The sequence below is a fragment of the Perognathus longimembris genome, chromosome 1, assembly GCF_023159225.1.
Source record: "Perognathus longimembris pacificus isolate PPM17 chromosome 1, ASM2315922v1, whole genome shotgun sequence".
In the NCBI taxonomy this organism is placed as follows: domain Eukaryota; kingdom Metazoa; phylum Chordata; class Mammalia; order Rodentia; family Heteromyidae; genus Perognathus; species Perognathus longimembris.
The window spans coordinates 141,232,888-141,246,719 of record NC_063161.1 but is presented as its reverse complement, the minus strand read 5'-3'; the positions used below and the strand labels follow the sequence as shown (position 1 = coordinate 141,246,719).

Here is a 13,832-nt window from a genome sequence, read left to right as displayed (position 1 = left end):
TTGGAGATGGAGTCTCGAAGATTCTTCTGCTCCAGCTGTCTTCAAACCATAATCCTCAGATCTCAGTCTCTTGAGTAGCTAGGATTATAGGAGTGAGCCACTGGTGCCTGGCTGCTTCTCACTTTATCTGTTCAAAAGACTCTTTAGAATGTTTCTCCAACAGACCAGTCAAAGAACAACTCAAGGCCCTTAAGAAAAGTTCTTTGTCTCATTAAAGAGGACAATGTTGTCCCCTCCTATTCCCCAATTCTACCCATGAAGATTTCTGAAGAAAATATGGACATTCTTAACCTTGCTGAGCAAAGGAAATGTGGGGGGAGAAGTGGGAAGGCACCATTATTTCTGGATATCTCTAGCCAGTCCAAAGCTCTCACTAACCAGGGATATTTCTGTCTGCTTTCTCAGAGCCCCTCTGATGGAGCAGGCGCCTTCACTTTGGAGCCTGGTGACCTTCTGATGGATTTCACAGAAGCGACACCTCTGGTAAACTTCCTAACTTACTAAAACCTAAGAATCTACAGGTTTTAGCAATGGCTTAGTCGTGAGACAATGGTGAGGCAGGCACTGCTCCAGAGGGGGTGTTCTCTTGTCCCCAAGGCTCAGGGGCCTGCTGTCATGGAAGTTGTGGTACTGTGGCTCTCCCCCACCTTGAAGTGCTGGTGGGAGAGGGCTGCTCCTCCTCATCTGAGCTTGGATGCAGGGTCCTGCCTGTGCCTGTCTGCTACTGCTCCAGTGTTGCAGGGCTCCTTCGTGCTTGGGTGTCGGCTTCCTTGGCTGCCTGTGCTGTGCCGTGCATGACCACACATCTCTTGCTGTTGCTTCTGACAACCAGTGTGGTCTGAAACATTGGCTGGAATCAAGTCCTGGCTTTCCTGGGCCTTGTCCATTCTTATGTCGTTCTGCCTGGGGGATGGTGGCCCTCCAGGGTTTCCTACAGGAGAGAAGTACTATTTGGAGGTCAGAGCACTGAACCAGGAGTCAGGCAGACAAATCTGTTAGTCTCTGCTTCCCTTATTAAGCTCCTTGTCATTAAAGTGTTGCTACTCCATCTTCTGTAAAACACAGATGTCACTGGATGAGTGTTGGGAGGGGGGAAAGACAGAGAGACAAGGAAAGAAAGAGAGACAGACAGGGAAAGAATGGAAAACACCACAAAATAGGCCAGGGGTGTTACTCAGTGGCAGCACGCTTCCCTAGCATGCATACACAAGATTTAGCGTTCCATTCCCATCAGTGAAAAACAAACACAACAGCCAAGCACCACCACGTGTGTAAGGCCTTCCTGTTATTAGACAATCCAGGCAATTTTGCATGGATCTTTGGCTGGGATAAGCCTAATATTTGAGTATACTTGAGCATGATCTACTTTGAGCTAGGCAGAAATCAATACTGGGGCTTTGAATCAACATGTGAGTCACGTGAGATAGTCCAGGAGAAAGATGAATTGGGTCTGGGCTGGGAAATATACTTGTAGTCAGACTGACAGGCACCAGTGTATCTGTAACTGTGCCATCTCTGTACATCTGGGTCCTGGACTGGATAAGATGAGGACTGCAGAAAGATTTCTTTACCCACTGCCGGAAGGATCTAGAACTAGGAGGGAGGTAAGAGTGGCCCTATGCCTGACTTGTGCCGAGGAGTTCCTCAATCACTGTGTCTAGCCTGTAGGTGGGCATAATACCTTGGGACCACTCATCCTGTCCCTACCCTACAAATGAGGAAATCAAAACCAAGACAAGGCTGAATATATCCTAGATTACACAGAAGGTCTGCTTCAAGGCCAGGACTAGATCCCAGACCCTGGACTACTGTCCCAGCAGTATTACCGGTGGCAGGTGCCTGAGCCAGGATGTGTTTTTGTTTCCCCTTTAGCTAGACCCTATCCCATAAAGCTTCTCAGACCCTCTGGCTTTACCCTTACCCTCTACAGCCCAGGCTTGGGGGTGGCTCACTCTGGGATTTTATCTAAGCCATCAGTCCAGGGCTGGTCCCCAGTGTTTCTGAGTGGAGATTGTGGGAAGTCCAGCATGGTGGTTCAGGGCTTCAGCTAAGATGAGATATGGTCACTTGGCTGCCAGCTCAGTGTCATCAGCCCCTGGCTGTGCTCTGGAAATTCTGGTCACATTCCCTTCAGAAGAGGAAGTAACATCTTACCGGGCAAGAAAGCCAAAACTTCCTAGGTGATACTCATCACAGAAGCAATGACTTGTCTTGCTTTTTCTGGAGAGTCACCTTCCAAACTCACAACCTGTGTCTAGCCACCTCCCCATATCCCCCATAATCCTCAGACCACCCCCAGAAGGACAAGGGACTAGAGAAAGAAGAAATGGTCCAGATGTTCTTGCCTTCATTCTGGAATGTTCCTCTGAGGTGTTATGAGAACCAGTATAACCCTTATGACTCTCCACCTTCATGGTCCATTCTGTGGAATGTTTTCAGAGGCATAGTCCAAACAGCCAAGAGTAATAAAAGGTTTCCTCTTGACCTGCCATTTCTGAAAAAAAAAAAATGAACCCTGTAGGAAGAATAAATTAACAGCCTCTGGAACTGTGTCTTGGCTCTTGCTTAGCTTCCTCATTCTCTCATATCCTGCCCAGTTCCATTGACTGTCTCAAATTCTCCACAGACCCACTCTTACCAATCTCAGGGTCGCAGAATCCCTGCCCCCCTCCTTCTCTCCTCTTTCCTAATATCTGACTCTTGTATTACATAACTCATTTAAGCACCTGAAGCCTTACAGCCTTTCCAATTTGAGATCTACCCATTCCCATATTCTGCATCTCCAGTTCATAATGCATGGGAATTTGTGCCTGGTCAATAGGCAGGGCCTGCAGACAAGAAATGAGAATGTAAGTGAAGACAAGTGAGTGTGAGTGAAGTCAAGACAGCATCTCTCCAAGTGGAGTTCTCTTGGGGGTGTGTATGAATACAACCCAAGGGGAGTGCTGGTATCCATTGAAAAAGGGGAGGTGGGGTTAGAGTACTCTAGGAACACAGAGTCATGTCCCTAACTCCCCATTTTCTGGCCTCCCTCCTGGTAACAGAAAGACCATCACCACAAATGTCTTCTGTGTTCTTGGCTCTTTCCCTTTGGAGCCTGTTTCTCTCTGAGCTTAGTGATTTGTAAACCAGTCACCACCTGCAAAGCAGAGCCAATAAGAACCCAGATCCCCTCCTAACATGTTGTGTGTTACTGGAGAGTATGGGGAGGGTGTTGTCTTCGGGCCAGGAGGACCCACCACACCGCACAGGAACAGGCCCTGTCGGGCTGTATGTCACAGGTGGGTTCCCACCAGGCTCAGCATCTTAGGGTCTGTTCTAAACCTCATCCTTCCAGGAAGGCTAAAACTTAATCTCAAGTCAAATTAGGGTATTCTTTCTGTCTCTCTGGAGCTGTATCTGTGTTCCACAGAAAGGACAAGGGATAGAGAGAGAGGAAAAGGAGGACTGGGAGGTGAGAGCCAGCCTATGTAGTCCATCATGGCATCATTTACTGAGTTATTGGGTACTGTTTCTTTGGTAGCTCTTTGGAGTGCATAGAAATCACTGTCCTGCCCCCTCATCTACACCAGAACAAGTTGTTGGATCTCTACTGGACACACGGCACTTTCAGGGACAGGATGTGGACACCAGTAACCCAAAGTGTAGAGTCTTCTCTCCTAGTGTCTTCCAGCCAAGCAAGTTCTGTTTTCTGAACCCAGATACCAACCTGTAGGACACCAATTTGTCCCGAGACCATTCTGTCCTGGGACCTGCTGTCTTACCTGCTCTAACTGAACTCTGTTCTGTTCCTGGCTGCTTTTCAGTCTTGTTGGCAGCCTCAGCCTATGGGGGCAAGGGAGCACAGCTCCTTGGCAAAGAACTCACTAATGTCTACCCATACTCTCTTTGCCTGACGTCTCTCCCCAGTTCTCAAACTAGCCATCTCTTTGATATATGTACACATCACCATTTGTGTATGCCAAGAATGTGTTCAGCCCCTCAAAGTCAGATTTTAAAACTCAAAAGCCAATTATCTATAAAAGAATGTGGCAACCTGAATGTGGAAAATCCCAAGAAAGTAAAGAAATACCAGGAGGGGGAAAATTGTGTTTTTAAACAGCATCTTCCTTCTTAAGTTTCTTGTCTTATTTTCTCCTTATTAACTGAGTTAAGCCTGTGGATTTATTAAGAATATGAGCATATTTTTCTGTTTAAATTCACTCACCACTTGCTTAGAGAAGTTAAAAACACTTGTGTAATTGTCAGCATTTAGCAAACAACTGCAGTGCTGGGCAAAACCATAAGTCATTCACTGTAATCCACAGCACACATCTTAACCTCTAGGTAAATTGGTCATGTTTCTACATCATTTTTGCCAGCTTTTATTTCCTTTGGAAAATGAACACTGGGTGTCTGCTGGTATTAGCAGAAGCAAAGTCCTAGTGGCTGGGGTGGGCAGTCTCTGATATCATTGGTTCTAACTGGAGCATCCGTGAACACATTGAGGCAGTGGTAGGAACTAGCCACCTGGTCCACCAGGACAGGTAGGAGCTAGCCTTACACAGGCCTCTACACTGTCCTTGGCAGGTGGGATTTCTCTTGAGGACTAAAGAGAACACCGAAAGAGTTTGAAGTAGACTGGCAAAACTTAACCACATGTGACTAAAGCGGATGGATTTATTTAGATCTAAAGAAAGGATTTGGAAACAAGCAACGAAAGGCTCTAGAAAAGGAATTGAGACTTTGTGAATGCAGTTGTTGCATCCCCCCAATGTGAATAATAAAACTAGGCTGTTGTGAAAAGGCACGGTGAGAAAATGACTGTAAAAGCCCTTTGGAAATTGTCCAGCACTGCACAATTGTCAGGAGAACAGAGTTAGATCCATTTGGAAAAGGAAAAGAGGCCTGCAATTTTCTTGATCACTTTTTCAATAGAACTTACCCAGAGGCTATATTTTATTCCTAACAACCAGATCATACCAAGTATTTAAGAAAAACATCTTGAATTAAATCAGAGATGCATGTATTTGCTCACTGAAGGAAATGATTCCTCCTTGAAAACTATACTGTAGTACCCTGCTCTAACATCAGGCATTCTCTATTGGCCATCTTCCTCCCTAACTGTAGTAAGCTATTGGATCTCTGCTGGTTTTGTCCCACTCTTCAGGGACAGAGTGGGAAAGCCAATAGCCCAGTGTTTAATGTCTTCCAGCTAAGCAACAAGGTATTCCACTGCCAGTGTAAGATACCAAGGTTGATGGGCATAGAAGATGAGTCAGGATTGTGACAAATAAAATCCTGAACTCTGTGCCTCCTGAGCACAAAACTCTTTCCTGGTACTCTGCTGGACATCCACTCCCTTGCACACCACCATGGGTGTCCTTCTTTAGCAGAGAGTAAGAGGACCCAGGCATGGAAGGAAGATGCTCTCAAGTGTGTGGCCAGTCTGCATATTGCTCCCATGGCTGACATTGCTAATTCATGGCACTCTTTCTAGCTTGGCCGGGGCAATGCTTTTGAACCCTGACAGTATGCTGGGGGACTGACTCCAGTCCTGGACAGCTGGAACAGGAGATAGTCTCTCCTTGCCAGTCCTGGGAAGAGGGTTTGGTGTGTCGCTCTGCTCACATAGTGCAGAAGAGAGATGAGGGCCAGAAAGGAGGAGAGAAGCTGAGAGAGGAGGGCGGTGGGCGGGACCAGCTGCCAGCCAGCCAGAGGCTGGAAGAAGGCTTCTAGCCAAGCTGGCTGGAGAATAGTCTGGAGTTGCCAGATCCGTCTTGCACTGTGCTATCTTTCTCTCCTCTCCCTTCCCTTATCTCCTCTCTCTCTCTCCCCTGTCTCACCTCCTCCTCCTCCTCCCCTTCTCTCCTCTCCTCGTGAGCAGGCAGAGCCCGCCAGCAACCCCCACTGTGCCCACCCTCGCTGCTCTCCTCCACTCTCTCTCCCCATGAAGGAAGAGACCACTGGAGTTTGCATGTATCCTCCAATCAAAACGAGGCTGGTAGGTACCCTGGCAGGGAGGCGCCTGCCAGGACAGGTGAGGTGAAAGGAGCTCCAGGTGAGGCAGAGGCCGGATGGGCACACAGGAGCACCAGACCTTCAAAGCGTCCACTGTCAGGTACTCCCTCTCCAGGATGGATGAGGAGTTTGAGTTTCAACTGGCCCTGGTCAAATGGACTCATAGCTGTGATCCCATCCCTTCAGCAGTAGTTCTCATGAACCAAGAAATCCATTTGCTTAGAATTTTATCAAGAATAGAGATTTCCCAAAGAGAACTATGCATTCTGGTAGATAGGTTCTCAAGTGTCATTTCTATTGATAGTAAAAAAAAAAAAAAATTAACTTTTTTCCTCTGCTATTTATTAGTCATGGAAGAATCACCCTTAATTCCAATCTAGCATTATGCTTTCCATTTTTTCATTTCCTTCTATTTATCCCCTTCCACTCATAAGTTCACATATGAAATTGTAGTAGCTGTATCATTTTATGTTTTTCTCTTTTCAGTAGGTGTCTTGTTTCTGTCTTGTTCTTGTTGTCTCATTCAACATGAATACCTGTACTCCATCCAGTGAATGGTCCAGCGTTACCTAATCAGTCCCTCACTGTAGGACATGGGCTTCATATCTACTGTGTCACTGTTCAAGGGAACACATGTAACTTTTCACACTGGAGATTTTATAAGTCCTGTGGGGCTATGTCATGTGAGTGGGTTTTGCCCGTTGAAGTGGTTGTATTGACTGACAGAGCCATCTGAAAATGGTGAATGTGATCTGCCACAGGGTCAATGGCAATCTTGGGGATCTAGATGTTTTATTTGCAGCTTGGGTAAAGAATTGCTTGTGATTGCTAATTTTCCATCTCTCTAATGGCTACAAGAAAGCACTTCTCTGTACGACTTAATGACCTAGGGTATTTACCTGCGGGTTGCCTTTTGTAATGGCATTGTTTTTAGAACACCATCTTTGTCCCACTAGGCAGGACTAGAAGCAAGCATTGCAAAGCTTCACACTGAGAATCTTTTATGGTTTAGAGCCCATTCTGGGAATCTTGAGATACTTAAAGAGAACCAAAAAAAAAAAATGTGGAGGGAAGGGAGCAAGGCTGGACTGGGCATCTTGGTACACATTGCAACCTACATTGTCCGTACATTGATTGAGACCTGTTCTATCCATTAAAAAAAACCATAGCCAACTTGGATGTAGCCTGCTGTGAATCTGTTCTTCCTTCCCTTACTCCCCATTAGAGTGGAGGAGAGTGCCAAAGTGCTTTCCCAGGGTCCACAAGCACAACCCCACGAGGCACGAGGCTCCTGCCATTAAGCAAGGGTAGCCTGGGTATCTTGGCTGTACTGCTGATCTCAGGTGGTCCAGTGCACATTTACTAGTAGGTGCATAGACAGTTTCTTCCAGGCCCAGCTGGTGCCAGAGTCACCAAGTCCTCCCTGGTCTGTACCAGCTTGAAGGAAGAAACTCACCCATTCATTCCACAAGGGTTCCAGTAAGCCAAAGACAAAATAACCAAAGTGAAAGAAATGGAAGCCCAGAGTCGTTGGGGCCATCACTCCTGGACCGGACTGGCCTATCCGGACACCTTCAGACCAGCTCCATGCTGCAGTTATCCCCAATACTGGGCACTTTGAGCACCATTCCTTCTGTTTTCAGAGTCTTGAAAACAGGACTCTGGCGTGCTTTCCTGGGTTCCCTTAAAGTGTCCCTCAATTCCAAACTGGAAGGAAGTTCAGCAATGAGTCATTAGAGAGAGGGAGAGATTACTTTTTGGCTTAATTACCCTAGTCCCCTGATACCTGCCTGCTGTGAAGGACCTCTGAGGAACCTCCTGCCATACCCCACAACTGTGGAGAAGCCTTCAGAGGTCACCCTAAGCAGCTTGGGGTTGCCTCATTATCAGCTTGAGTATAGCCTCTTGTGAATCAGGCCTGGGACCCAGCATACCTGGTTGGCCCACACCAACCCCAGTGAAAGAAGCTCAAGGTGAAGCAAGCATGAGGTGCTGGACAAATGAGACTCCAGCTTCACCACTGAACAAAAGGCATAGACAAGACTGTGCCCCAACTCCTGAGGATTAGAAGCCCCATGGAGCTTCCCGTGTCCTTCAGTTCAATTGTGATGGTGCGCTGCCAACGGCTGCCAAACTTTATTTCCTAAACTGATGTTAATCCTCTTGTCTTTCTCTTTTTTGAAGATAAAAACATTTCCGGCTGACCCACTGAGCCCGTTTCCTGATCCTTTTACTACAGGGCCACCGTTTACCGTAAGTAGACCCAGAAAGCATTTTGAATGTTCCCACATCATGTCTTAACAGTGAGCTGCTTTTGCTCCCTGATGAACTCCATGAGGTTGAGAAGGAGCTGGGATTAGGGGTCTGCCTACTTAATGCAGTTACTTTATTTTATTGATATTGAAATTTCCCATGAAATTTATCATTTTAAACTGACAATTTATATTAATTTATTTTTTTTTAAACTTTTGTCAGTCGTGGGGCTTGAACTAAGGGCCTGGGCATTGTTCTGAGCTTTTTTACTCAAGGCTAGTGCTCTACCACTTGGAGCCACAGCACCATTTCCAGTTTTCTGGTAGTTAATTGGAGGTAAGTGTCTCATGGACTTTCCTGCTCAGACTGGCTTTGAACTGTGATCCTCAGACCATGGCCTTCTGAGTAAGTAGGATTATAGGCATGAGTCACTGATACCTAACTTAAACTGACAATCCAATAGGACAGTTCAATTTAGGGCATTTACAATGTTGTGTAGTGGCTACTTATATCTAATTCTGACACATATTACCACTCCATAGAAAACTCCACACCAGTTGAGCATCATGTTCCAGTTTCCCCTGGCTTTGGCTTTGACACCTCCTAACCTTCACTTAGTCTCTGCGGATTTACCATGTGTACACATTCCTATCCATGGACTCACATAGCACCACACCTGCAGTGTTGGCTGCTTTCACGTAGTATCAGGTTTTAGAGGTTCATCTGTGTTGGATGTGTGAACACTTTATTTCTTCTTATGGTGGGATAATGTTCTTTGTACGGATGTAGTACAACTTGTTTTCCTGCACATTTATTGGTAGGGATTTGTGGGGCGTTTTTTGCCTTTTGGTTATCACAAATCATGTTGTGAACACATCTGCACAAGCACTTGTTTGAACACCTATCTTCAATTTCAGGGGGTTGGATCTACCATCTTGATGATGGTGTGAGCTTTTATAAGTCACTTTACTAATCTGAGCACCAACTTCCATTTACTTCAAGTGGAATAATAGTAAGCATATCCTCCCTATATTCAATAAGGCAAGGATCATAAATAACTATAAGTTGGAAAGTGCTTTCCTAACCATAGAATGTCCCCTAAATGGCAGCGCTGATGGATGTCTATGGAGCCTCAGAAGCAGGTGGCACAAAGAACTCTAGAACAGGTAGTGCTGACAACTGGCTTCTGTCACCACTTCTCCCCACTGCTGGTTTGTTTAAACTGCAAAATATTTTCAAACATTTAAGTGTTGTAGTTTCCCATAGAATCTACAGATGGAGAATGATCCAACAATTCTCATACTTCTTTCCAGCTGCTCAGTTCATTCTTACTGAAATTCGTTCTATAGTGAGCACAAGTTAGGAGACCAGGGTCCTTTCCTCTTTTCTTTCCTCCTCTCTTCCTCCTAGAAATCAAAATGTGACCCCTGTGTGTCTGCTGTGAACCCTGAGTCCCCCTCCAAGTGGTTTCTGTCTTATCTGGAGGCTCTGTGAGGTGGCCTAGGGTGAGCCCTAAGCCCAGTTTGTGACTCCAATCTCTCCCTGAGGTGGCTTCAGCCTTGTGAGCAGGGAAGGGAGGGAGCAGCAGCTGATGGTTTTGGAAAATGAATGGCAGTGGGAAGAGGTCCAGCAATCCAGGCAGAGAGTAAAACAGGTTCCTAGAGCAATCCATTTCTGGAGCTTTGCATATCTCCTGCCCTTTAATGAGAGGACAGAGCCACAGAGGCGTGCCAGGGTAGTGTGCCACTGCCCATTTCCTCATCCAGCCCCCTGCAGATCTTCTGGACAAGGCAACCCAGCTGGAAACTCCACTCCACTTCCCTCCACTGGCCATAGTGGGGGCACTCTGGCATCCCGCCCAGCCTTGGCAGTGCTGTGAGACACTCAGTCCTCCTTGAAGGCTGGGGTCCCAGAGGATACAGGAAGCCAATGGCAGACATCATGCTGAGGACTGGGCAAGAGTGTCTCCAAGGCAGCTGGAGCAGATAGAGGGAGAGGCCACCACACATCGAAAGCACTGTGAAGCAGGCCACGAGACCAGAATGCAGAGAGCAAGGGCCTGCAGTGTGAGAGGAAGAAGGGACATAGGCTGTGTAGGCCACATGGGGATTTTCATCCTTATCCCAAGAACAATAAGAAGCCTTCAAAGGACTGTAGGGTGATCCCTGTGGTTACAGGACGAGGAACATTTAGGTCCAGATAGAATGAGTTTAGAACAAATAGTCTAGAAATCTAAATCTAGCTTAGAAATAGTCTAGAACAGTGGCTGAAGGGAAAGAGTGTACTGATTTTGCCCCAGAGCAGTTTTGATGGTAGAAGTAGAGTGAAGTTCCCAGATGGACATATTTAAAAGGCTGGTAAGATACTAGCCTTGGATGAAAGAGAGAGTTACAGTTGGTTCAGATGAACAGTGAATCTACTCACAGAGATAGTATGAGTTAGTTTTTCTCTTTCTGTGACAATATACCTGAGAAAAACAACTTATAGGAGAAAAGGTTTCTTTTGACTTAGAACTTCTGAAGTTTGAATCCACAGTTGGCTTGTTCCATTGTTTTCAAATCTGAGGTAAGACAGAAACACGGTGGAAGGGGCAGGGTGGAGGAGAGCTACTCACCTTAATGGTGAAGCAGAGAAGCAGAGGGTGGTCAGGGACGGGATATATACTCTTCAAAGACACGCCTCCAATGACCAGCTTCCTCCAACTAGGCCCCACCTCCTAACAGCCCATTCACCTAGAAACTCACCAATGAAGTAATCAATTGATTAAGGCCTCATGATCCATTCCCCTCTCAGTAATTCTACCAGCTAGGGACCGATCTTTCAGCCATTACCTATCCAAACCATAATAGAAAGTAAACTTGAAAGAAGACTAGCTTGAGAAAGACAATGAATTTGTCTTTTACCATTATATTTTTTGCCTTCAAAACATCCATCTGGAAATAAAGAATGGGCAGTTAGATACCCTACTCAGTAATTTAGGAGAAGGGACTTGACAAAAGTGTGGGGATAGTGATGGAGGGAGAGAAAGACTACATATTTGCTAAAAGCAGCATATTGGTAGCAGAAGCCAAATTTGTGAGCCTCTGCCTTCCAGTTTTCTCACCCTTACATATCATGGTCTCTTCTTGTCACTAAAAAAAACACATTTGGGTTTTCTGTGGGTATGGCCTCTACAGGCCTCCAGGCCTATCCTGGCTACAGTCATGGAGGCAGTTCAGCATCTCTGTGGAACTCTGTACTGAGTCTGTCAGTTGATCCAGCATCTACCTGTCTTGCACCTGGCTTCAACAACTGGGCTCCTTATTTGGTCCTGAGACTAGTTTTTACTTTGAAGGCTGTTACCTGGGCCTCTGCTGATACTCAGCAGAGCACATTGGCCCATACCAACTAAGCAGCCTTCCTTCAGGCATGGTGCCAGATTTCCAGACTCGTGGTTTAAACCCATTCTGTTTAGCACCAAATATTCTCTCTCCTCTCTGATAACAGCCAGGACCCCTGCCTTGCTTTGGCTAGATTTTGATCTTGTGTTCTTTCTAATTGGATCTGTCCTTCTGTTTCATGCATTCATCTCCTCATCAAACAATATACTAAAAAGATAAGTACTTAGGGTTGAGATTCCGTAAATAAATTTTACTGCTTCTTCAAGATCATTCTTAAGTAAAGCTGGCTTTCCCCCCATTTTGTTAGTGAAGAGTATGATATCCGCCAGCACAGTTTTTGTTTATACGGAGGCCCCAGCACTTTTACCCAGCACTACCTTTTGTCATCAGTACCAGTGTCCCTTAACAGTGGTATCAGAAGCCCACTTCCCCCCATTTACTATTTACTAATTCAGAAAGGGCTGCGCTACCCCATCTGCTTTATCAGGCAGGATAGGCTAACCCTTTTTTGTTCTTTGAAACAACATCCTGAATTTCCTGCTCATACCACATACTACATCATGGGTAGATCATGGGCTCTGTTCTGTTGCCCTCTTCTTGGGACTCAGGGTAATGAATCCATTGCCTAGCACTTGTTACAGTGACAGAGTCAACCAAAATAAGAAAAGGGAGAGATGATAAATCAAACACTGGTTTTTAACCTTTGAATGGAATGAAACAGAGTATACCAGCTCACTTCGTATTGGCCAAAGCAAGGCACGTGGTCCTATCTAACTTCAAAGGAGCAATGAAATATACTGCTACTGTGTGCCTGGAAAGTGGTGAGCCAGAGTGGTCTGATAGCCAGCTCAAATAATGGCTGCCATGAAAGACAAATGTGCAGTATTCTGTATGTATGACATACTGGCATGTAAGATGGCTTCCCTGAGTGGCACTGAAGCAAAGACCCCAGGGGGCTTTATTGCTTGGCATTACATAATTTCAGGACAGTTAGTTCTTCTTCTAGGGGCAGGTGCAAGACACAAAAGGGACTGATATTTCTTAGGACTAGCTCTTCAAAGCCCCCATCCTCAAAGACCCACCTTTTGCTTTTGCTCACGCACACGCCCTTGTGAAACACAAGTTAGATGTGACATTTTCAGTGATTTCCATGGCCATCCAGGGGGGACAGTTTTCAGCTTAGTATTATCACTAAGAAAGTGATTACCCTGGATAACCAGTCCCTTCTTTAAAAAGCCAGCTAATAATTTCTCTAAGTTCAGAGACAAGAACTCACATAAAGAAGTTACAAAAATCTATAGATGGCATTTTCAAAAGGGTATCAAAACAAAAGAAGTACAGAAATATGAAGAAATTTACTAATGACAATACTAAGGAATTTCTTCATGTATTTGCTGTTATACATCATCTAACTTTTCTGGCCTTTAACTCATGATCCTCTTAACTCAGTCTCCCTAGTGCTGGGATGATAGATGCATATGCCACCACGCCTAGGTACTTCCCTCTAAGGTTTCTATAAAAAGAAATAATAAGCATATTTTGCTTGCAATGAAAATGACAAGAAATTCCCCTCTCTACATGACTCCATGTGCCCTAGACTGCAGTTTTGGTGCACGCAAATCATCTGGAGAGGGGAGAGGGTTTTATTATATGTGTTGTTGGGCTTGATGCCCACACTTCCCAGTTCCAAAGTCTTGGGTGAAGCCTGAACATTTGATCTTTTACCAAATTTCAAGATGATACAGATGTTTCTCGTCTTGGGGCTGTATTTTTGGATTCCCCAAATGTAGCACTACACTGGTGAAAAACCAGTTACGGACTCAGCAACTTCTGGTAAATACTGTTCTTCACACTTCCTTAGCCTCTCTGAGCCCCACTTTTCTATCCCATAAAATCAGTTCTAGGATGTAAGTTTGTTCATCTTTTAACATCTCTGAAATCAGGATGTCTTCTACAATATACAACATGACCAAACCTGAATGCCACATTTTCCTTCCTCTGTGGCACATGTAAAATGATGCATATTACAAGTGAGGGGCCAAAGATGTGCTGAAATATGATCTCTACCTAAAGAGGTTGTCAAATTGTAATGTATGGGAAGTGCTTAGCATAGTGTCTGGCACACAGTAAAATCACTTAAAATGGCAATTGATTTTTAGCTATTATTAAAAAATAACAGGAACTGTACAGTCAGGCTTA

The 13,832-nt window shown here is 45.3% G+C and overlaps 1 protein-coding gene across 3 annotated transcripts in view; it reads left to right on the top strand.

Annotated features, from left to right (window-relative positions):
• The window catches only part of Epb41l4b (erythrocyte membrane protein band 4.1 like 4B), a 136,779-nt gene that overhangs the window by 116,977 nt on the left and 5,970 nt on the right, over positions 1-13,832 (top strand). For 2 of the 3 annotated variants that reach the window (XM_048338720.1, XM_048338711.1), the window contains exons 22-23: positions 406-483; positions 8,185-8,253. In XM_048338720.1, the coding sequence (XP_048194677.1) occupies positions 406-483; positions 8,185-8,253 (147 nt within the window). Of the gene's footprint in view, positions 1-405; positions 484-5,866; positions 5,984-8,184; positions 8,254-13,832 lie in introns of all 3 variants that reach the window. The other variant, XM_048338734.1, reaches the window with a different exon arrangement.